Here is a 24,683-nt window from a genome sequence, read left to right on the forward strand (position 1 = left end):
CTGACTGCAAGTAAAAGTGCCTAATGCAAATCTACAAAGTGGTTCATAAGAACACTTTTTCATTTTGGCTATAACAGTAAGAGAGCAGCATGCACGTCCAGTGTGCAGAGGTTCCCGTATAAAGGTTCTCACAGCAGGAAAGTAAAAATGTTCCACAAATGTTCATTTTATTTAAACATACCATTTGAGCTTAGGCCACAGAAAAAATCAGTTTCTTTGCTTCCGACTTACTGCTGTAAAAATCATGTGTCGGTAGCTGCATGTGCTTTCAAGAAATTGCATAATAGCCAACATCAGCTGCTAATAACAAACGCTAGTATGAAGGAATTGTTTGTGCAGGACGAATATGTGGTGGTTGAATATGCACCCATGAATATGCATCGGTCCACCTTAAATAACAGTGAATATTTCATAGGCAAACCTGGTTATAATGTCAAACCATGCATTTATTTACCGTCTGCTTACATCATACGTGCAAACAAATAATGACACTTAGATAAAAGTAACTTAGAAAAACAACGTGAACAGCACTGATAACACAAATATATTTTTCATTAAACATCAAGGTCTTGTATCACATATTAAGACACTCTACTAACAGCTACAACACAATATTTGTTGCCTTCCCATTTAGGTCAGACTTCGAATTTTTTACCTTTTTTGCCAAGTCCCCTTATTTCAATGGCAGAACACAATTTATACTTCTTAATAACAGCACAAATACTGTCCTTCACTTTGTAATGTACAAAAACACAGCACAGTACCACTGCGGTTGGATACTATGTCCTGCCAAGCATCCAGCCTGTCTTTTTGCCTAAGCTTGCAGAAAGTGTGAAGTAGACAACACAGCTCCCAGTCAAAAATTCCATCAAGCTACCGGCTTACATGTCCGTTGGCTATACGTAATTTCGGACCTTGAAGGTCTACAAGTCTACCGGTCTGCAAGTCTACCTGCCTACAAGTCTACCTGTCTACAAGTCTACCGGTCTACCAGTTTGGCGGTTAATGGCCCACTAACGTATAATTGATTTGATCAATTGCAATATGTATTTGCACGGCTGTTATCCAGGCTGGACTAGCATTTTTACTCTGAACGTCTCAACCAGTTGGTACAGCAGTCAATGTAGTCAATGGGCAGGCATGTGCACATTCCACCATTCAATTCAAGCTTTATTTGCCTTGGAAGCTTCAAAATCAAGCTTTATTTGCAGTGAACGAGAGCAGTTCGGTCATTGAAGAATGCAGTAGTTGGCAAGAACAACATTCTTGAAGCCAATTCTGGAGCAGCTGCCTCCCCTTTTGAAGCAGATGGCAAAAAAACATTTAAGGCAGAATATACTGTCTTAATTTAAAAAGTACACCATTTATGTTGTTACATAAAGGGCACCTAAACAGAACTGCAGGAAAAAAAAACACATTATTAAATGTGGGCAAGAATACTGGCTCACAGATTAGAGAGACACTCAAATGAGTAAATAATTGTACTAAATGCTTCATTAATGAGTAGTAATGTTTCAATAACAACGAATCAATATGAAAAACAGCCGCACTAAGCTTGCTGTACTAACCGAAAACGTTTAATGATAACAATAGCAAAGAAAAGATAACACAAGAAACGAATTACAATGGTGGAACAGTCATTTTACATTTTTGCGTAGATCTCAGAGCAGGCAAAAAACTGATCTGACGCAGCGATAGGCATATTTGCATACCTGCCAGCCTAATATCACGAGGACGGTAGAGGTTAAATCGCACGCATTTTCATATTTTCCCTCACTACACCCTTTTGCAAAATGCATATGGACTGACAATAAATGGATGCAGAGCACATGCAGTGGCAAATGACTGATAAACAGTGTGTTTTATGACATACTGACTTTCTTTTTCACCGAGTTTGCTTTCGGTGACCTCAACTGTTTCGGGAACTGTACTGAATAAACTTGCTTAGCAAAGCAAATGTACCTTTGTTTTATGACATCTTGCGCCGCCCTACTTTTCAACACATTTATAATTATTTCACAACCTAATTTTGCGTAAAACACCACAAATTCGTAAAATCATAGAAAGATCCAGAAATCTTGAACTTTCCAAAAAATCAAAGAGGGTTGGAAGTGTACGCTTCTGGTGCAGCATCGAGCATCCCTCATACACAGCAATATAAATACAAGATGATAATAGACTTAGTTTTTAAAGCTTTACTGGCGAGACATCATGAATGGAATAAAACTCATTCTTCTACTTTCTTTGCCAAAGGGTAAGTACAATGTTCCGCTAAAATGTCATATTGTAGCCGGGTGGCAACACAGAATGCTCTTGCCGCAGCTGTTCCACCACTGTGATTATTATACAAGTACTACGTTGTTATAGCAAGATTTAACGAATGCCACAGGATGCACAAATCAAAAAATAAAAACTGACTAGAATATATAAATACTGGCTGAATTTTGCAGGTAACACAGAAGCCAGAATATAGAATAAAAAAAACTATATAACCTGGCCGCTGCCACATAACAAATAGGGCTATACTATATATACACTAGCCGACTTAAACACACGTGTGACAGAGATACCAGAGGGGGACCGAAAGAATATTCAGGTAGTCTGCAAAAAGAAAATCACTCTCATCAACAGGCCAATTTGTTAGTTGCCACCTGGTCGCGCAAAAGTGGGTCCACCTAACGAAACGTAGGCAAGCCTTTCTGAGGCACTTTAGAGGAACTTTTTTACCACAATCAATTGCGACTAGTTAGAAAAGATGCTACAATATCCTTGGGTAATAAATAAGTTAAAAAATGTCCCAGTTTCGCCCTAAGGGCGAAGTGATTAATGCGATAGCAACACAGCAATGTCATACGAAGTAAGGTGAGCGGCTTTGGTAGCAATATGAATTGTAGTAAACATGAGCTGATTAAGTAAGCAGGTTTGCTGTGTGTGGCGTAAGTAGACCGACATGAAGAGAGACTCGATGACCACGAGGAGGCGCGTGTGAAACGGTGGTGTTGATGAGAAGCGCTTCCCATGGGCAGCGCGTGCGAAGGGACACACCTGTAGCGCTGCACTGCCGACCCGGGCAGCATTGCATGTGTAGCGTGCGTTGGAAAATGTGGCCCGACTATTACTAACTGATTGAACAAGCGTGGTGTGAGCGCGCACAAACAAACATGAATAGATCACACTGAATGACTGCAGACAACGACTGTCAAAACGCTGGCAGCAAGCGCATATATACGCCACAGCAGCGGGCGAAGGTACGTGCGGTCTATCGCTTCAACGGAAACTGAGCGGCGAATGCACGGCGTATAAAGGTCAGAGTCGTGTGGAGATAAGAGACGGTGCGGACGAGCGACGAGCGCGGTTGTTGGCAGCGTAGAAGTGCCCCCCCCCCCCTCCCCGCGCTCCCTCCGGCGCTGGCTTCCCGCTTCCTTGCTTACGCGTGGGAGAGATAAGAGACTGTGCGGACGAGCGCGGTTGTTGGCAGAGATGTGCCCCCCCCCCCCTGCTCCCTCCGGCGCTGGCTTTCCGCTTCCTTGCTTGCGCGTGGGAGATTGAGTGCGTTCGCTCTCCTAGCGCGCGTCCCCGCACGCTTCCGCTCGGGCATACGGCGCGCGGCGAAAATTTTATCTATAGGGAACCTCACGGCGACGGCGACGACGACGGCGACGGCAGAAATCCGGTAGAAGTGTCCATATAATTGCTATCGCAATAAAATAAATCCTCCCGGCACCTGCATTCACCACAGCTCTGGGAACACCGCACGACGGAAGGCAGCCGGAATGAAGGGGCGAGGTGCAGCGCTGACATATCGCACCAGAGGGAGCCAGTCACAAACGGGTGAGGAACGAATTGTAGACGAAGGGAATGGGGATGGTAACGCAGCGCTTGCAGTTCGGGGTCTTCCATCTGCGCACGAGCTAGACCTTCGCAATCCACAGTCGATGTAGAAGTGCCGAGGAAGGTGATGCGTGAAAGTGCTTGAGCTGCCTTGTTGTCGGTGCCTTTGATGTGCTGGATATCCGTTGTGAACTCCGATATATAGGCCAGTTTACGAACTTCACATGCGACGTACTTGGAAGAGTTTGTACGGAAGACACACACCAGAGGTTTATGATCCGTTAGAATATGAAATGGCTGGCGCTCCAAGAAGTGCCGAAAGTGCTGGATGGTGGAGTAGTTGGCGAGCAGCTCGCGGCCGAAAACGCTGTAGCGAGTCTCGGCAGGTTGGAGCTTCCGAGAGAAGAAACCCAGTGGGCGCCACTCGGAGTTGATTTTCTGCTGGAGAACAGCGCCGATGGCCACACTGGAAGCATCCACCATGATGCGGGTTGGCACGTTAGTTCTCGGGTGTACGAGAAGCACCGCATCGGCGACGGCTTGTTTAGCAGCCCTGAAAGCAGCGTCCGCTTCGGGAGACAAGGAAATCGCAGATGAGGAGCCCTTGGTCGTGTGAAGAAGGTCAGTCAGTGGGTGTAGATGCTCAGCGCAGTGCGGAATGAAACGTCGGGAGAAATTCACCAGGCCGAGGAACTCACGCAGCTGGCGTAGGGTAGTGGGCGCTGGGAAGTCTTTCACGGCCTGGACGTGAGAGGGTAACGGACGAATTCCCAGCTCCGAGATGTGGTGGCCCAGGAACTCGAGCTCGGAAGACCCAAATACGCATTTCTGGGGGTTGACAATCAGGCCAAATTGTTGAAGGCGCTGAAAGAGTTCGCGGAGGTGACGTTCGTGATCTTGTGGATTGGGACTCGCGACGAGGATGTCGTCTATGTAGGCAAATACAGCCGGGAGACCGCGCGTTACCTCGCAATGAATCGTTGGAACGTTTAGGTGCGTTTTGTAACCTAAGGGCATGCGCACATACTCAAACAGGCCGAAGGTTGCAGTAATGGCTGTCTTCGGTGATAGGTCTATTTTGATAGGTCTAATTGGTGATAGGTCTTGACAAGGTCCAGCTTGCTAAATATTTTGCATCCTTCCAAATGGCCTGTGAAATCTTGGATGTGTGGAAGGGGATAGCTATCGCGGACCGTGTGAGCGTTCAGCGCCCGGTAGTCACCGCACGAACGCCAGTCACCTGGTTCTTTCTTGGGCACCAGATGAAGCGGGGAGGCCCAACTGCTGAACGAAGGGCGAATAATACCTAGCTGGAGCATGTGCTCGAATTCCCGTTTAGCAATGTCCAGACGCTCACCGAAGAGGCGGCGCGGACGGGCTGCGACGGGTGGACCACGCATGACATTGTGGTGGGTGACGCTGTGCTTGGGTAGCTGATTTAAATTGCAGGGCCTCGTCACCTCAGGGAAGTCTTCGAGGATACGAGCATACGGGCATTATGGGACCAGCGTGCGGATGCCAGTGGGAGTGACAGCCGACAGAACGCCAGGGATCGAGAAGAACGTGTTGCTGTCAATCAGGTGATGGCGGCGCATGCTGACGTCAAAGTCGAAATGAATCAGGAAGTCGCAACCGAGGATACGCTGATGGACGTCGGCCACGATGAAGACCAACCGGTATGTGCGCCGCAGGCCAAGGTTGAGAGTGACAGAGCGCAGACCATACGTGTATGGAGGTAGAGTTTGCCGCGCGGAGTGTAGGTCCAGGTGCTTTAGAAGCACGGTCACGCTTGGAGGAGGGCAGTACACTGACCTCGGCACCCCTGTCTTCAAGGAACTGCAGGCCGGAAATGCGATCCATGACTGAAAAGGCGGCCGAGTTGACCTAAATTGACGTCGACTCTCTGCGGTAATGAGTTCGCACTGAATCATTATGGTGACACATCCTATTGCCATCGTCGTATTGAGTTATGTATGAGGCGTCTACTGCAGTGGGAATGCTCTTGCTTCAATAAGAACGATCTACGCAGTGACCAAGGTAATCGAAAAACGGTTAGATTCTAACACTGATACAAAGATAGGCACAAACATACATAATTACATAGCCCCCGAAAACTGCGCGAAATACCCTAAGAATGATAATGCATAAAAACTAAGGAGGTCCATCTAGTCCTCGTGATTTCACAATTCTCACTGCTCCCACAGTTATGCAAGTTTAGTTATATGCACATTGGCTATCGGTGTAGAAAAACAAAAAAAAAAACATTTCCCACCCGGGGGAAGAAGGAGAAGCTCATGAGAAGGAGCGTGTCGCGACGGCTCCGCCGATTTTGAATGTTTTGCGGCGTGTGATCGAAGATTCCGTCTCGAATCCTTTGTGGGAAGACGGGGAAGTTCCAAGGAACACCTGGATATCCGAATCAAGTAGGTGGTCCAATTATTATTGGCACATCGACCACTTCTTTGAAGAGCCACGACGGCGCGGCAGCTAAACCTAACCAGCGCACACTCGGCGCCATTGTTCTCGCCGCCCCCGCGGCGAGTTCAACCTAACCCGGTGATGAAGCTGATCTGGGCCCCCCGTACAGCTTAATACGTCAGGTTAGCCCCTCAAGATGGACGTCGTGAGTGTGGAGGGAGAGTATATAACGAAGGAGTACGCTGAAGAGCCAGGTTGGCATACCGTCGGGAAAGGCAAGCAAGCCAACGTGGAATCCGGAGTTCCCGGAAACAAAGACCAAGGAAAACGCCTCCTAAGCGAGGTTTTGCCTAGAAACAAGTGCACTAAGGGCCAGAAAGTACGGCAAGTCATCCTGGCGAGCAAAATGCCCAATTTGCCGAAGGAAGATTACAAGATAATCATGCGTCCACGTGGTGGCTTTAAGGTTACCAACTACGGACTCGATCGCCTAGGATGTTGTGTGCGTAATGCCGCTGGAATTCCCAGAGGAGAATCAGAAGGGGACATCGTGTGCGTCAACTATAAACAGAACATTTTAGTGGTCAGTACGCCATCCGACGACCGTGCTGCAAAATACAGGCATATTACCAGCTTGAAGATAGGCAACCAAGAATTCGACACAAGCGCCTATGAAGCCGCCCCGGAGAATACATCTAAAGGAATAATACGGGGGATATCCCTGGAAGAATCCCCGAAAGACATATGGGAGAATCTGGTGAGGCCGCAGAATCCGGGCGTCCTTATGGCAAAGAGGATGGGGAACACCACAAATGTCATCATTTTATTCGACGGACACTATGTCCCAAACTATGTGAAATACGGGTGCGTACTAGCCAAATGTGTGCTCTACAGAAAACGGATCGACATGTGTTTCCAGTGCGGACGACTAGGCCATCGAGCCGACGTCTGTCCTAACCCCAACGACAAGGTATGCAGAGGGTGCGGAAGTGAAAACCCGCCGCAAGACCATGGATGTGAAGCAAAATGCAAGCTCTGCGGCAAGAATCACCCTACGGCGGATCGCAAATGTGAGGCCAGGTACAAGCTACCGTACCTAGTGAAGAAACGCCGCTGGGAGAGGGCCAGAAGGGAAGAAGAAGAGGCGGAGGCAGCGCGCAGTCTCCATAACGCCAAAGAAACAAAGGGGACATATCAGAACAGCCAAGGACCATACGGAGGAAAACAGTCAGAATACAACAAGAGGGACAAGAGCCAAGATACTCGAGGACGAGACAGATCGGGATCCTTCCCTAGACTCAACAGAAGAGACGAGGGCCGCTCAACGTCACGTAACAGATCCCACAGTGACAAAGAAGAAGCACACTCCAGCAATGGCCCCGGTGGATCCTTACAGGTGAGCTGGGCGAACGCAGTCTCCGGGGCGCGCGCGGGGGGCGAGGCTGCTTCTCAAAGTAAAATAAGGGAGCTAGAAAAAGAATTAGCACAGATTAGGCAGATGATGGTACAGTATAATCAAAGTAACGCCGCATTAAAAAAGGAGAACAGAAAGCTCAAAGAGGAGAATAACAGAATTAGGAAAGGAATGGCAGAAAACCGAGAAGTGACACAAGTTGTAGCGGAGGAAAGAGAAATAGATATGGAGGAGGATGTAGCTACTCCGGCTAAACGTAAAGCCACGGAAGATACAGTGGGAAACAATGAGAAAAAGACCAAACCGGTTAGTGCACTTCCAGAGCGTCAGGAAGAAGTCGAGCAAAGAATCGAGGCAAAAATAGAGGAAATGGGCGCAAGAATCATGCAACAAATACAGCAGCAGCTTAATTCGATAGTGACCCGCATCGCGCATATAGAAACAAGAATAGCGGCGTGGGGACCACTGTCCAGTGGGGGTGGTCCCATCAAAACTACAGGCAAGCCCTACATCAAACCCCCGGTACTAACCGAGGGAGCAGGAAAACTGTAATGCCGCCATGGATAGACGCCATACATACAGGATCTGGCAATGGAATTGTAGGGGATACCGCAGAAAAAGATTCAATCTACAGCAGCATCTGATTAACAAAGAAAGCCCAGATATCATAATGATACAAGAAACACACGGAATAGCAAAATTATCAGGCTACAAACCATTTAGTGGTGCCGAAGGAGAGACGAAGGCCATAACCACTCTTGTAAAGCGAAACCTTATGGTCGTGCAACACGATACGGAAATAAGGGATATTGACAATATCTTAATAGAGATTATACCCACACGGAAATTAGCAGATAGCCTTTTTATCCTCAACGTTTACAGTAACCCGCGGTGTAAAAAACACAAATTCCGAACACTATTTCGTAAAACGCTCGCCATAGCGGGTAATCGTGCGGTGGTAATCGGAGGAGATTTTAATGCTCAACACGTGGCATGGGGCTATAAATTCGAGAGTCCCAAAGGCAGAAACCTCTGGCTAGACGCGCAACAGGAGGGCCTAACCCTCGTAACCGATCCTTCAACTCCTACCAGGAGAGGCAACAGTGTTTGCGTCGACACTACGCCAGACCTTACTTTCACAAAAAACATAAGCGACACGCAGTGGATAAATACACAGCAAGATCTGGGTAGCGACCACACTATAATAGAAATAACAGTCAGGGCAGGACCGCGCAAACACAAAGGCAAGAAGCTCAAAATTGTCGACTGGGATAAATTCCGGAACATTAGAAAGAATACCAGCGGGGAAATTAAAAACATCGCAGATTGGACTGAACAGTTAACGAAAGACGTAACCGCGGCTACACAAATAGTTCCACCAGAAGCACACTTAGAAGTCATAGACAGTGGGCTCCTGCACATGTGGGAGGCTAAGGAAGGGTTGCAACGGAGATGGAGGAGTCAGAGACACAACCGGGCAGTCAGAAGGAGGATAGCCAGATTAAACAGAGACATAGAGCAGCATGCACAACAGCTATGTAAGCAGCAATGGGAGGAGACATGTAGTAACATGGACAATCAATTAGGGCTAGCAAAGACATGGAACCTTCTCAGGTACCTGCTACACCCAGAGGAAACTAAGGCGGTATGCAAGCAAAATATTAACAAGGTAATTCATGCCTATCGAGGTTCAGAAAAAGACTTTCTAGAGGAGATTAAAGAGAAATATATCTCCCAGGCTAGACCGGTTATACACCAAGACTACACAGGAGTAGCAAACAACGAACTTGACAGGGAAATTAGTGAAGCAGAAGTAAGGGCAGCCTCGCAAAAACTTAATACTAAATCAGCACCCGGACCAGACGGAATCACAAATAAGACACTCAGGAACCTAGATGATGAGTCTATAACAAAATTGACAGGATATATCAATGAATGCTGGAAAACCGGCAAAATACCACAACAATGGAAGACGGCACACGTCATCTTAATACCTAAACCAGGCAGGCGCTTACAGCTGGAGAATCTGAGACCTATATCTCTCACATCTTGCGTTGGAAAGCTGATGGAGCATGCAGTCCTAGCGAGACTAACTAACTATCTCGAGGACAGGGACCTATTTCCCTCCACGATGCTGGGTTTCAGAAGGAATCTTTCCACGCAGGATGCGATGCTCCAGCTTAAACACCAAATCATAGACAACGCAGGCAGATTCACTAGAGCCATCCTCGGCTTAGACTTAAAGAAAGCATTTGACAGTGTAACACATCAGACAATACTCAGCAGCCTTGAAGAGCTAGGATTAGGAAAGAGAACATACAATTATGTTCGAGACTTCCTAACCGGCAGAAAGGCAAAGATCACCTTGGGAGACCTCGTCTCGGAAGAGATTGAGATTGGTAGCGCCGGCACACCACAGGGGTCAGTGATATCACCGTTGCTGTTTAATCTGGCATTATTCGGATTACCAGCGAAACTAGAGGAAATTGAGGGCCTTAACCACACTATATATGCCGATGACATTACCTTATGGGTAAAGGAGGGTAATGATGGGCAGATAGAACAGACACTCCAAAGTGCGATTAAAACAGTCGAACAATACCTAGAGGGAACCGGATTGGTTTGCTCGGCGGAAAAATCGGAATTATTATTGTACCGGCCAACTCGCAGGGGCCGTAAACCAAACAGCTACAGGGGGGCAGACAATGTAGAAACGGACATACAATTGAAGACTGCCGATGATAAACCCATTTATAAAGTTGATAAAATGAGAGTTTTGGGACTGCTCATTGAAGCAAAAGGCAACAATGGAGAAACCATTAGGAAGTTAGAAGGGGCAGTATCTCAAGTTATGAGGTTGATCAAAAGGATAGCCAACAGACACAGTGGAATGAAGGAAGAAAACATGATCAGACTGGTACAGGCGTTCGTTATCAGCAGGATCGTATACGTCGTACCCTACCTTAGATTGTACGCTGGAGAAAAGATTAAATTAGAATGCCTCATTAGGAAAATTTATAAACAAGCCGTAGGACTACCAATCAGCACTAGTACCGACAGGCTATTAGAATTAGGCCTGCACAACACAATAGATGAGCTCATAGAGGCGCAGCGGATAGCGCAGTACGAACGCCTTTCCAAGACCAAGACAGGAAGACACATACTAGAAAAACTAGGTATTGGGTACCATACTCAAAACGGAACCAAAGTGGACATCCCGAATTGTATCAGGGATACGATAACCGTTCCCCCATTACCAAAGAACATGCATCCCGTGTACCATAAAGGCAGAAGAGAAAGCAGAGCAATGGTCATACAAAAAAAATTTCGGAATAATAAAGACGCAGTATTTGTAGATGCTGCTAGATACAAGCACAGGCGCGGCTTTACAGCCGTAGTAATTGATCATGAAAAGAAGTGCAAAACATGCGTTACGGCAAGCACAGTAAATATCGAGACTGCGGAGGAGATAGCTATTGCGCTAGCAATATCACAGACCGAAGCGGACGTAATAGTCAGTGACTCTCAGGCGGCAGTACGAAATTTCGCTAATGGCCGAATCTCTCCTGAAGCACTACGAATCCTAATGGCAGGTACCAAAAGTCAAGAAAAAGATGTTTATTTAATATGGACACCCGCTCACACCTCCACCTCACCAGGAGACAGCAATAATAATAAGACGGCGCATGACGTGGCTCCAGGGCTTACGGACCGAGTCACGGCCGATAATACGGCGGGCACCTTAGCGTCTCCTGAGAACGAGGATGGAGAGGAGTGGGAATGGAAGGATCGTATGACCAGATTTAATGACATCACACAACACTACAAATTGCAAAGGTGCATTTTCCCACCACCTCACCAAAAGCTCAGCAAAAAGCAGTCTGTCGAATGGCGGCAATTACAGACCAGAACTTATCCGAACCCGGTGATCTCACATCTCATTTACCCAGACATGTGCAAGACAGACAAATGCAAGAACTGTGGTTCTAGAGCCAATCTAGAACATATGCTATGGGAATGTCGAGGCATAACAAACAATAATGGGGATGCAGCCTCTCGCGATCGTCTCCGCGTGCGCTGGGAGATTGTGTTGCTCAGCTCTGCCCTTGACGATCAACTTTGGGCTGTCCAGCGGGCCGAGGAAGCCGCCAGGGCTCAAGAGCTCCTGGCCGTGACCTAGGCGGGACCATTTGCCCGTCCCACAAACGCAGGGCCTTTAAATAAAGTTATTTGACTGACTGACTGACTGATTTCCCACCCGTCCTGATAGGAAATTTGTAGCTGCAAACGGGGCAGAGAAATGATAATTTTGTTGCCAATAGTCTATTTACGCCGCTCGGACGCCGTAGTGGAGGTCTACGGTAAATGTTGCCCTTCTGGAGGTCTTTAACGTGCGCTGCGATGCACACGGGCGTCTTCGCAGTTTGTCTCCTTTCAAACTGCAATCTCCGGAGCCGGGTATTAGCCCACAATTCAGAGCTGACTATACTAGCGCCTTAGGTACTCGGCTACCCCGAAGGGTGATTGAGTAGGGTTATATGAGCCATATTAATCTTCTGAATCCCCATATAAATATGAGTCTCGACTATCTTCTGCTGAAAGCGTACGTGACCCAGATTTACAGCGTTAGCTAGCACATAGTTGAGGTCCGTCATGAATGTCAAGTATTAGCATTAAATGGGCACCTCATGCACTTTCTCTAACCGTTTTATCGCCAACTTGGGTACAGGATATTCCACGGTCCAATGGCTCGACGATTGTGCTGCTGTAATGTTCCAAGTGCATTCGTAACAAATCGTCGGCACAAGTTGGGTCGATGAGTATCTGACTTTGCTTATGTGCCTCTCATAAGTTAACCCGTTTAACGCACACCGGTTTTACTCGGACGTGCTGCTGCTTATGTCCCGCGCAGTCACAAACCCCGATTACCCTCAAGTGTATCACTGCATTGGTGAAACTAGGCATATGCCACACTTCAGTGAACTTCTTCGAAATGAATTTGGCTCCCCTGATATGTGTCAATTGGTATGTGCTCGTCTTCAAGAAACCTACTTCACCGCAACTTGCATCATGTGAAACTAACTATGATCGCACTTTAATGAAAAGCAAGTGGAAGAGAATCACTGCAGTACTTTCTCGTAAAAAACTGCGTCATAACGAAGTCCAAGATGACTCTCGGCGGTAATGAGTTAGCATTGATTCAATGTACCGACACAACCTATTCCCATCGTCGTAATTAGTTATGTATGAGGCGTCTACTGCAGCTGGAATGATCTTGCTTCGATAAGAACACTGGGCGCAAACTAGCACCGCCGCCATGAAGGTTTGGGTTACACCGGAAATGCATGGCGCGCAGGTTTATATGAACAGAGAGAAACGCATCAAGCGACAACCGGGCTTCTCTCTCTCGCTTATTTCTGGATGGGCTACGTAATGTAGTGGCGCTACTGAAAAGACGGCGCCTTTCCTCCTAAAAGAGAAGCGTGGCGCGCCTGTATGTGCGACCGGGGAAAATTGTTCCCTCGATAGATGCACACTCTGTGGCACATACACAGTGACTCCACTGGCCGGGACATTCAATAAAGAGGGGCACATACCTAGTGCATTCATGCGAAGGCTCGCTGAAGCGTTGGCGTGAAAGGCGTTCGTCGAAAAGCGGCACCTACGCTTTGCATTTTTGGCACAGAATACTAATGCAAGAAAATATTGCAGCCGACTCTGCCTCTAGGCACGTCTTCCGCACTTGAAAAGTGTAACGTACTGCACCGAATCTCATCTCATTTATTCCAGTTAAGAATAACTTGGATACCTGAGCCAGTCTAGTGAATGTTTTTGCAGCGAGTCTCGCACCAATCCAATAGTTTCCAATTTCTTTAGCGCGATTGCAATGCATATATTTTTTCTAATTCTTTGTCAGTTTGATTCGAGTCTGTGATGTCTAGCAAATCTTGAAGTTTGCTTTTCGCCGCTATTCCCTTCCATCCCAATGCGCATCCCCTTGTTGATAGGCGGTGCCGCTGTCGATATCACACCGCTACCTCCATCAAAATTCGGGTTATCCGTCACACGCATGAGCACGATCACCTCTAGGAATTTGAGGTGTGAATAAGCTGGGAACAATGTGGACCACAGTTTTTTAGTGTCGCGAAGACGACAGAATTCCGGCAGAACCCATGTTGAGATGACTATCGAAGTTAATGCGATTGACATTCACACATTGTAGCGAACTAGAAGCGACACACCGTGTTAGCTAAGACACCTTTATTTAGAATCTACAGAGTTTCTCCTGACATTTCAAGTAATTCGGATATATGCGGCTATACACTGTCTCCCTGATTGACCCACTTTGTTATCACCATCGCTCGTCAAGGTTATGTAAGCAGGAGTTCTGCCACTCCCGGTGGTTGTTGCCAGCCTGATCACTCCCTATTTTCCTAACGGTCCATTGCATGGTTTGTTTTCATACCAAATATTCGCATAATAATCTGAGCCTGTTCAGCTAGTAATAAAATGTTTATTTATCTGACAGTTAAATTATACAGCAACCAGCAAGCACGGATGCAGGGAAAGAACCTGCTTTGATGCAGCTTCAAGACCGCCCGGCGGAGGTTGATCACATGACAGTATCTTCACAATAATCGAGAACTCGAGCTAGCCTCGTATAGCCAAAGGGCTAATAGGTCGAATAGAACCGGGCCGGCCAACGTATGGTACTTTCGGGCTCGGGCCAGGCCCGGACCTGAAAAACCGGCCCATGCAGTGCTCTACTTCGGAAAGTCTGATGAGTAGATTTCCATATAATTATGAAAGATTGAGTATAGCATCTTAAGGCGTAACCTGCTTCCCTGATCAAGCAAAAGGATCCAGTCAAGTTCTTTTCCCCTCTTACACTTATAAAGTGATTGTATCTCCCCAGGACGAACAGTGTCTTAACGGATTGGATTTCTTCAAGTGCATTATTATGCAAAAAAATCTCTTGGGATCTACGTGCCAAAATCACGATCTAACTATGAGGCACGCCGTAGTGGGGCACTCCGGATTAATTTAGACCACCTGGGGTTCTTTAACGTGTACCCAATGATGCACTATTATGCACACCAGAAAACGGATCCCGCAGAGGCCATGCCTACACCAAAATTGGTGAAACTTGTTTGATACGCTGACTCTTTTACAATTCTGGGTCCGACTCTAAAACACTTACGTGTTTTGAACGTTGTTGCAAGAAGTGAAGGGCATGCCCTGCATTTTTAACTACGGTATTAACATGTTATGACCAAGAGTCATCCTCTGACGGCTTAAGACCTAAATATTTTACGGGCGAATTATTTTTTTTATTTCTTGGCCACTTAACTAATACTTATATCTGAATTTGTTATATTTTTCTAGTGAAGCTAATGTGCACATAATTACTTATGTTTAGGGATATGCTATTAGTGACACACCATTTTTGTACGCGCTTCAAGTCGGCCGCCATTAAAAACAATGCCTCACTAGACGACCTTGCACATAGTACAAAATCATCCACAAACATTGTTTCTTCGTTTCGAAAACAACACATGTTAAAAAAACTACAAATGCGGCAGAGACCTTTAAAACTGCTTACGTGTGGGTGTACGAAAGCGATATAGTCCCTTTGGTGAAATAAATGTCTTTTCCGCACTTTCCGTGTCCGCGCAAGCTCTCCCCTGCATTCTAACAGCGCCTCGGTGAGGCCAAATGAAAACGCGCCAAGCGTCTGAACGCACTGGCTTGCCCACGAGTTCATAGCTCGAAGGCCCGCGGCGTTCAATTGGCCTAGAATACAGTTTATTTCATTCAGGAACTTTATACACTGATGACGTGGCACCACCCCCTACCCATTGGCTGCGCCGTCATGTGCCTAACGACGCACGCACTAGGTCACACGTTTAGTGAGCCAGAAGGCTTCGACGTGACGTGTGCACTGACTCACGCATAGGCGCAGCTTTAGTGAATCAGAACCATGGAGCTGCTGTGGCGTTGGGGGAGCGCGCTCGTCTCGCGCCCCGGAGGCCCGGTTTCGATTCCCACCCAGATCAAAATTTACCTATTTTTTTTTTCAATGGGATTATTATACTTTGTTTAAATGAACCTTTCTGCTAAATTTGCCGTCAAATCGAGCATTTTTGACACGTTTTTACTCTTTGCCGTCGGCGATTTTTGGTAGCGTCATTCGGTCACGCCGCCAACTACAACCTTGTTTTTTTCGCGTAATTAGGCATATCATGCTTTCACATTAAAAGAATGACTCGGCCCCAACACGTAGCCTTGCGGCAGACCAGACGTAGCAGCAACATCATCTGAGCAACTCCTATTCAAAACAGCTCTTCAACGTACTTACTTAACAACACGGAGTTACAGCTTGTATATTCATAAAAGTATTCACGTGTTCATAGTACCGCTAATTTGACCTGGTCAACCTATTACCACTAATCTCACCTGGTATATCGACATTAGTAGCAATGCGAATGAAACGTTGGGTTATTTGCTGCGGCACACTTATAGTGCCACCATCGTCTCTCAACTTCATACTGTAAAAAACACTAATAGGAACAAAGTTTGAGTATCCATTCAATGTGTGAAACTGCGTTATATTTATTACCTTATTAGAACTCAAAATTACTCCACTCGTTTATATGTTCAACTTTTGATCGAATAGCTAGCTACTAAAACCTCAAATAAAAAAAAATGAATTTGTAACCCTAATTAAACTGACACAGTAAAACCCAGATATATCGAATCTGAAGGGGATCACGAAAATTTCGATATATAGCTAATTCGGTATATAAACCAATAGGCCTTGAGGCAAACGGTGGCTTACCAATTGGCGCGTTCGAGAACCGCCAACTTACTGCACGCAACTCGGGGGAAAAAAGCAAGCACACTTTGTTTACCCGCAAAAAAATTGCTGGATCACTTCTAACTTCAATGAAAAGTCCAAGCTGATTCTTTTCTTTACACTTGTAGCGTCCATCGCTTGCGGAAAATGAACTGGCGAATAGGCACTCAGCCCACACGATGACGGCTCGAAAATTGAATAGAAGGAATGTTGACGCTCGAGGTAGCATGCAGGCTACCCGAACAGCTCGACGGGGCTCATCTGACTTCACAATCTCTTCTCCCCCTCTAGGTGCCAGAATACCTCAAAGTGCACAAAGAAGAAGAGTGCGCTGCCGTGAGGTGGTCAATTAGAGATGCCCAGGTGACATAGATTAAAGCGAAATATTGCGCCAGAAATTGCAACCAAATAAGAGATGTACCGCGAGAAAAAGTATAATCTTTGATTTTGTTAGATATATTTGTATAAAGGTAGGTTCAGTTCACAAACCACGTTTCGTTCGTAGTGCTGGTAAACATCCACCTCTATCTTTTCCAACAGTACCACAGAAAGTTGTCCCCATGCCTCGAGGAACCACAGTAAGATACGCTTCGCTAGCAGAACTCACGCGATGGCAACAGAAAGCAAACGTCACATGGCAGCCACTACACTAATGACTTAGCAATTTTATAGGACCCTCTGATCAAAAATATGTTTGGTTTTCAGTCTTTGATCAAGAGAACGCAATTTGATGAAAATAAGGCATTCTTGTGACTTAGTATTTCATGATCAACTGTGGAAAGCCCCTGGCGGGTGGTATTTTAAATAGTCTTTTTTAATATTTGTTAACTGTCTCTATAGGAAGCGATTTGCTTTCAGAATGATAACACTATATCCTATTGGATGTACACGCCTGTTCATATTAACATACATTGGTTTAGGACTAGTGCTGTTAGAAACTTGAAGCGCAGCACCAACGCGTAATGAAATAAAAAGCAGCACGCACTGTCTCTACGTATGGCAGTCCTGTCAAATGCCTTGGAAGAATACAAGTTGTCAATTCATGCTGCCCTTTTCTGCTTCATGCGTGACGAAATAGTATAAAGGAACAACCATCCCATCAGTTCATTTATCTTTTAGTAGTAAAGACAGGTGTTACAAAAACATTCACAGCATATCCACGGGGTGAATGATGATGAGTGGGCGAAGCTCCGGAGGGAATCAGCGGATCTCCCGCTTAAGGGGACGCTAGCACAAACGCGTTAGAAACGTGCCGTACTCTCTAGTAAGGGGGAGCGGCCACAGCGTCTTACGCAGCCATTTACACATGCCGGAACGTGCACCGCGTGTGCCGACGCCATCACATGACTGCTGAGAGAGTATACGCCCCGTATTCATAAACGCTCCTCGACTTGAACTTGACTTGCGACCGCTTTGGGCAGCGCGTTCGAAACGCGTTGAAGGTAAGGCGGAGAGGCCACAGCGTCTTACACCAGCTTCTTACACGGGCCGTAACGCGCTAGCACAACCGCGTTAGAAACGCGCTAGAAACGCGGCCTTTCGTTAATGTTGGGTATTTATTGCCATCGTGGTGCATGTGTCCATGTCCTCTTCGTGGCGCAGTGGGCTAATGCCGCGCGCTCGGAAGCGAGGGGTCCCTGGTTCGATTCCGCGCTACGCACACAACTTCGGAAATTTTTCTCAGACTGGTTACACACTACTACTACGACGACGGGGACGGAACGGGAGCCGCTATAAGGAGCTTCGCCCCTAAAAAAATATAACAATAAGTAAGAGCTCTTAATGAACGTGGTGCCTAGAATTGAAACAGCCAAACAAAAATATTATTTTATTTTGTGCGGAAGTAGTGCACTTACTCTTCTGTTTATTTAATTACGTTTAAAAAACAAACATTGTGTAAAAACAAGGTTAATATGATTACAGAAATTGGTTCATTTACAAAGCCGCCTATTTTTTTTTTCTTTCAAGGTGAAGTCTGTTACAGAAATGTTCTGTAAACGTTCGGAAAAGCAATCAACAGAATATTTTCGTCAAAGCAAAGGAAACAAAGCTACTAAAAAAACAGAAGAGAACAAAAAAATTGTTATTATTTTTTTTGTCGTGTTGAACGGGCATTTCTAAAATTCTTGAATCTTATTTGTTCCGCTTTTGCTGACACATATAAGGCTCCGTGGCTATACACGTCGCTATACATGACATTGTTGAATTCTAGAGCGAGGTCTCTCGCATTGAAAAAGCTGCCAGTCTTTATCAGCAATTTTCTATATACTTCTTAAGAGCAGTAACACATTGGTTGGGTGCGCTCTAGTGCAGGGCTATGGAAATTGCAGTACTTACGGGTACTGCCATTGCACTGCACAGGTACTGCCCTTGCAGTACTTGGAAAATGCACGCCTGCATTCATACATCCTTACATGAGTAGGGGTAGTCGCGTCTTCTTCCGCACTCCGCACCGCAGTAAGCGTAGTATAGCTAACGTTTGTGGAAAAGCCGCACTGGAAGTGAACTTCCTACTCGTAGCTGGCAGCTTTTATCGCCAAATAAACTTGTCTCAAAAATAGGGCCTTTCTCCCAGCACCTGATGACTCTCTCTCCTTACGAAGCGCGTATATGTATATATATTTTCTTCCTTCCTTCTTGAGCCAGAATCTTTCCTTGGTCAGAAAGCATGACACGTCTCCATTCAGGTTGCCTTAAGGATGCGAGCACCATTGAGCGCGCGTCAGGTGCGTCCCACTGCTCTTATCCGCCCCTTCTTAAGTAAGAGAAGCACGGGCGGCCTGTCCACGTACGTAAAACGCAGTGGGCCAGCGAAGACCTTTTACGACGCCTGCTTCTCGAAAGAGCGACGCGCTTCGCTCAGTGTATACGTTTTCGGCGCGCTCAGCCGGCTGCGAGCGCGTACAGAATCGTGCAGCTTGAGCGCCGCTGATCTGGAGGTGGAAGCGCTGCCCTCGTTCGCACTGAACGTTTGGAGCTGGTGCGTTCAGCAGCGCATTACGATGGATCGGGCAGTGCAAGGAGCGACTGAGGGCATGTTTTCTGCGTTTGACGAGAGAGCATTACCATCCGCCACCGGTGCTTGAAGTGGGTGAGTCGTGGAAGCATTTATTTATTTATTTATTTATTTATTTATTTATTTATTTATTTATTTATTTATTTATTTATTTAGTTATACCTGAAAGGTCCCAACTGGACATTACATGAGGTATGGACACGGAGAAGGTGGAAATGATGCTGATGACATTACAAAGATGAGTCACTCGATGGTAGATCGAAAGCGCGCTGTATCGCGGATGAGTGCCGTTTTATTAGGAAGGCCATTCCAGTCTCGTGGAGTTCCCCAACTTTTTAAATATTGGCTTCACCAGGAAAGTAGCAATACGAAAGTTGTAGATCACGTATAAAAATGGCCTACTGAAGTGTTTGCAACTAAGTACCATAGATGGATCTTCTTGTAATTTTATTTAAAGAAAGCGCGCGAAATAAAAAACAAGCGCGTGATGGCACCACAATTTCAGCGCCCCATGCATAACTTGATTCATAACTATGTTACACAAATACGCTATCCTTTTTTCTTCCTGTAAACACATGCGCAGTCTATACTCCTTCACATATATAAATAGGTTCCGTGGCACAATAAATTTAGTTGAAAGGTTGCGCTTGGTGTGCGTTCTTTTCTCACCTCCGTGTCTTTGTTGCGCAATAATACTCCAGTAATGCCGTATATTGTGTCCATATGCTATAGAAGAACCAGGCCGTTAACTCGACAGTTAGTGCTTGTTAGCTGTTGCGAGCGCTGGCGCAGTCTCCAGCCGGCGACTCAACCGCTCTAGACACGTGAGATCCGCATTGTACTTGATTACAGGGGCCGACACCAGCCGTGCAGGCAGCGCTTAACATTGAGCGCTCATGTGTCGTGCATGCTTAAGCATAATCAGATCTATTACTCTATTTAATCACCTCCTACGCTACCGAATGACGCCGCTGAAATTTCACTATGGGCGTATGATCTAGAGCAGAAGGCCAATCTTTGAAGCCGCATATGCCGTAGCACGAATTCCTGAGTGCTGACCTATAGATATTATCATATATGCTGCATTCTAACAACATTCACTAGAATTCAGCATCAGCAATAATTTATAAATTTATAAATATAAGTTATAAATCTACAAATAAATAGTTTCTTGCCAGTCTTGCTATCCTGGTTCCGTATTATTCACATGTATATTACTGCAGCCGCCTGTTTTCTACCCGAATGAAATGAAAACCCTTATACCTCTGTTTCTTGAAACAGTTATTGCAGCGCCCAGGCAAACATGCCATTAGCCTTGTCCTATATTTTATAGATGTGCCGATAAAAACAACCCAACAAAACCCCTAAGGTCCTCGTTCAATCTCTTCTGCATTCTGCTATCCGCGCGCCAACGCAGACGGAAGACTACAGCTACCAACTAGCACAGCGGCCGCGGTGTCACAATGCAACTCGTGGTTGGAATGGTCTCTGCGGATGCGCTGGCGAGCTCTTGGCTTCGTTAAAGGTAGTAATTATTGGCAGACTGTTAACTCAGCATACATAATGTTTCGTGCAGTGCGAACGAGCCACTATTGCGTTAAACTTGACTTCTTCCCGCTAGATTACATATTTTTTTATTTACCATCCATATATTTTGGGAACGTATCATTCCTGCACTACTAACCGGACATCTTGGTGTAGTTCTAAGCTGTGGGTCCGGACTTCCTCTTCAATTGTATTTCCGTTACCGACATTATAGTGCAGTAGAACCTAGGGCCACATTATGTAACTGTAGTTTCCTCGATTCATTCGTTTCGCTACTTGTCATTGGCTCCGATGCCGTTCAAAAGCCTCGTGCCGAGTAGCCGATCTCAGCAATGATGGTGCTGGAGGCAGCGAGGAAAGGCGAAAAGAATGGATCGCGAGAAAAGTCCTCAAACATTGCGGCCCCTGTTATTCGGCATCTTCTTCTTCTAAGGCATCAACACGGAGTCTCATGTCCGGCATCAGCGGAGCCCCGTCACGAAGTCGGAAGCCTGTCGAAGCATGCGCACGCTCAGTTTTCTCCTCGCCTTCTCGCTGGTAAGCGGCAACGACCTGAACGACTGCCGCTGTGCTTGGCTTGGACTCGACAAGGCGCAGCGCCTCGCCATCTACCAGGGGCAGCCGCCGGAACAGCCATCAAACGGCGCCACAGTACCAGCGGCTTGGGCCTGCTTCCAGAACCGCATCTATCAAGAAGGGTGAGTGAGGCCCCCATTGCGCGCGTCTCAATGAAAACCTACTGGCGCCGTGTGCGTGCCTTGTTCTTCCTTGTGTCCACGTACTGGTTGCACTACGCGTACATTCCTACTGGTGCAGCCGTCTGTAGACAGTGAAACGCTAGCATACGACGTAACCACATTATGTGTACTTTTCACATCCACGGGCATTGTCCCGAAGCGTATGTGAAGGAAAATCAACAAAGTCTACACAAGCACACCAGCGGAAGATGCTTAACTTATAGGACTTGTGAGCACCAGAATGCCTACTTGGGCTTAAGGTGAAAGTTTATTCAATTTCTGGTGGCCCACCGCGGGAAAAATGGTATGACATCTATGATAGGCTCACTGGGCAAACATCGCGAATAGTTTGAAATACACCCACTGTCAACTATTCTAGGCGCACATACCGCGAGTTTGTAAAAGCAACTATGTCTTTCACAAAGAACTCTCGACTATTTCTGTGGGACACCTGCGCAGGGGTAATGCCTGGTTAGGTTGGTGTACGCAGTCCTTAGTGGGCCTAACCTAGTCAAGATATTCTTCGCTCAGGTGGTCCTACCTGGAAGTGGAGACGAACCCCAGTGTCGAAGACGGCATCCAGGCATACGCCGCCGGTGCTCTCGAGGCACATTTGACTCGTCAGCTTATGGACAATCACTGGTTGAACATGTTCGGCGGGTACTGCCGCGGCAACAGCCTTTATTGCAGCCGTCTTCGCCAGTTCTTCGACGCCAACATCGGTTTCTCTCAGGGAATGCAGAACTTACACCGAGAGACGGACTCCTACTGGCGCATGGCAAGTTCTACGAATTTCTTATTCACACATCTGCGAAAGCCTGTCCTTGTTGGCAAGAATTATTAAAAAAAACGTAAGAATGAGTAGATATCAGAACTGAAATACACCAGTATATATGCCCGCGCTGCAAATTTTGTTTTGTCCTTCTATTGACCCTTTTCGTGGTGATCTCATGGGCGCTGCCATGTTTGATCATGTGGTGACTCGTCCATTGCTTGCCTCAGCTGCCTCCGTTGCGTCCGTGTTTACAGTGGATGTACAGAGATCAACACACATGTCTAGAACACACTCCTGAGGGCCAAATCAACTACCAAACCTTAAGCCGACCACCAGGCTGAGACATTCTGTGGAAACTGTAAATGTAGTCACGCAACCTCACATACAGCCGATTTTGGGCCACATTTCGTCTTCAGATATCGCCAGCGCAGTCCTGAGAACGTGGTTCGCGCGTTCTAGAGAAGTGTGTCGACCACTGTACATGACACGGCACATGACGCCGGTGCGGTTCAGGAAAACTCTGCTTCGGGAGATATCGTAGACACTGACAGGGTGGAAGACACGAAGTTTTGGCCACAGATTCGGAGGACATGTAAATGGATTTGGCCTTTATTAGGCTTTGTCCAAACGGCACGAACAGCGCATATGGTGTTTGTTCTAAAAGCGAGCCTAAAAATGTATTCCAAGCAATCCAAACTTTTCATTTATGAATTGAATCATGATCAGTATGTATTGCTGTTCGTTTTTATTTCGCAAATTCCTTGAGCAGCGGCTTGTCACGTTTATGACTCAGTGACATGACACGTCTCTATGGCGGTCACTATTGCGTCTCCATTGCGGTCTCCATTGGGGTCACTCCGGTGCGGTCACTATCTGATTATTTTCTTCCCAATTTCTCGCTGGTGTGCTTAGTTGCAATATATTTGCTCTTTCTGCACAAAAGGCTTGGGAGGTAGCTTTTCTGTACTTTGTATTAGCTTGTAGCAAATATTTATTATCGCTAGTAACTCGCTTACACCTGTGGACCATCACGAAACATTCAGCTGCAACCATTCGTGTGCTGTCGGCATAGTAGCTGTCACCCATGCTGATTCAAGAATGCGCCCATTCACATATTTTTAATACATTGGCGATATAGTGTGCTCAAGTTTGCGTGCGAGTTGGGGTAGATGTGTGTAGATAACGTGCACGAAACTTACTATGCGGCGTACTCCCTTTGTCATTCTTTAACAAGTGGTACTTCCGGGGTTAATTGAAGTTTTTTATTTGGAGGTTAGCGATACAACACTGGTGGATGAGTGAATTTTTTATCTACGAGGAACGTCGCGCAACGGGAAGGGCCGGCAACACTGGCTGTCCGTCTTGGTCAGAACTATTCATTCACTTGGTCACACATGAGCATTCCATTCCTGAATATGCCAGTCACTATTTTTGCACACGTCTTCAAACCAGAACTCGAGATTTTGCAGCATGAATGGAACGCAGTGCATGAGCGAAAACCCAGTTGCATTCCCGACAGCTGACCGCACAGAAACAGGGCAGAAACGGTAATGGTTTCGCATCCGTGCGCTTTCGCTGAGGCATCGTGCGGTGTGCCGACGCAAGCGCCATCTAGTTTCTAGAGAGAAAACTGTTCCGCGAAAAGGGTCAATAAAGAGGCCTGTGCATAGACACTAGTTAGACGCCTTGTTAGACGACAATATTGCTTGTTATGCTAGGGCGACAAACTCAATATGGCTGCTTGATTGCAGCCCTCCACTTTTCTTTTCTCAATCTTATAAAATGCGACAAGCATAATCCTAAATGCTCGGAAGAAAAATATGTTCCTAATAAACATCCAAAGGATGTGTTCGAAGAATAATGTTATAATTTTTAAACATAAGTATGAATTATTTCAAAACAATATATAATTGACAGTAATAAACTGTTATATACAGGGAAAAAAGTTGTCGCAGTTTCGCCTGAAAAGCGAAGCATCAATGGCAATAGCAAACTGGTAGAGAGCTATACAGAGTAATGTTATTTGCTTTATCAGCTGTATAAACTTGGACATGCAGCAGCACCGGCAACACGCAGAACTGTTGTCGACG

At 46.3% G+C, this 24,683-nt stretch overlaps 1 protein-coding gene across 1 annotated transcript; it reads left to right on the forward strand.

Annotated features, from left to right (window-relative positions):
- Positions 1–21,582: 21,582 nt before the first annotated feature.
- On the forward strand, positions 21,583–22,596 carry LOC119434420 (putative phospholipase B-like 2; the record flags this gene model as incomplete). The annotated part of the gene is made up of 2 exons (XM_037701575.2): positions 21,583–21,779; positions 22,350–22,596. Coding segments are annotated over exons 1-2 (444 nt in total), but the record flags the coding sequence as incomplete, so codon positions are not given.
- Between the last annotated feature and the right edge of the window lie 2,087 nt (positions 22,597–24,683).

Source organism: Dermacentor silvarum, unplaced genomic scaffold (assembly GCF_013339745.2).
Source record: "Dermacentor silvarum isolate Dsil-2018 unplaced genomic scaffold, BIME_Dsil_1.4 Seq1054, whole genome shotgun sequence".
Classification (NCBI taxonomy): Eukaryota; Metazoa; Arthropoda; class Arachnida; order Ixodida; family Ixodidae; genus Dermacentor; species Dermacentor silvarum.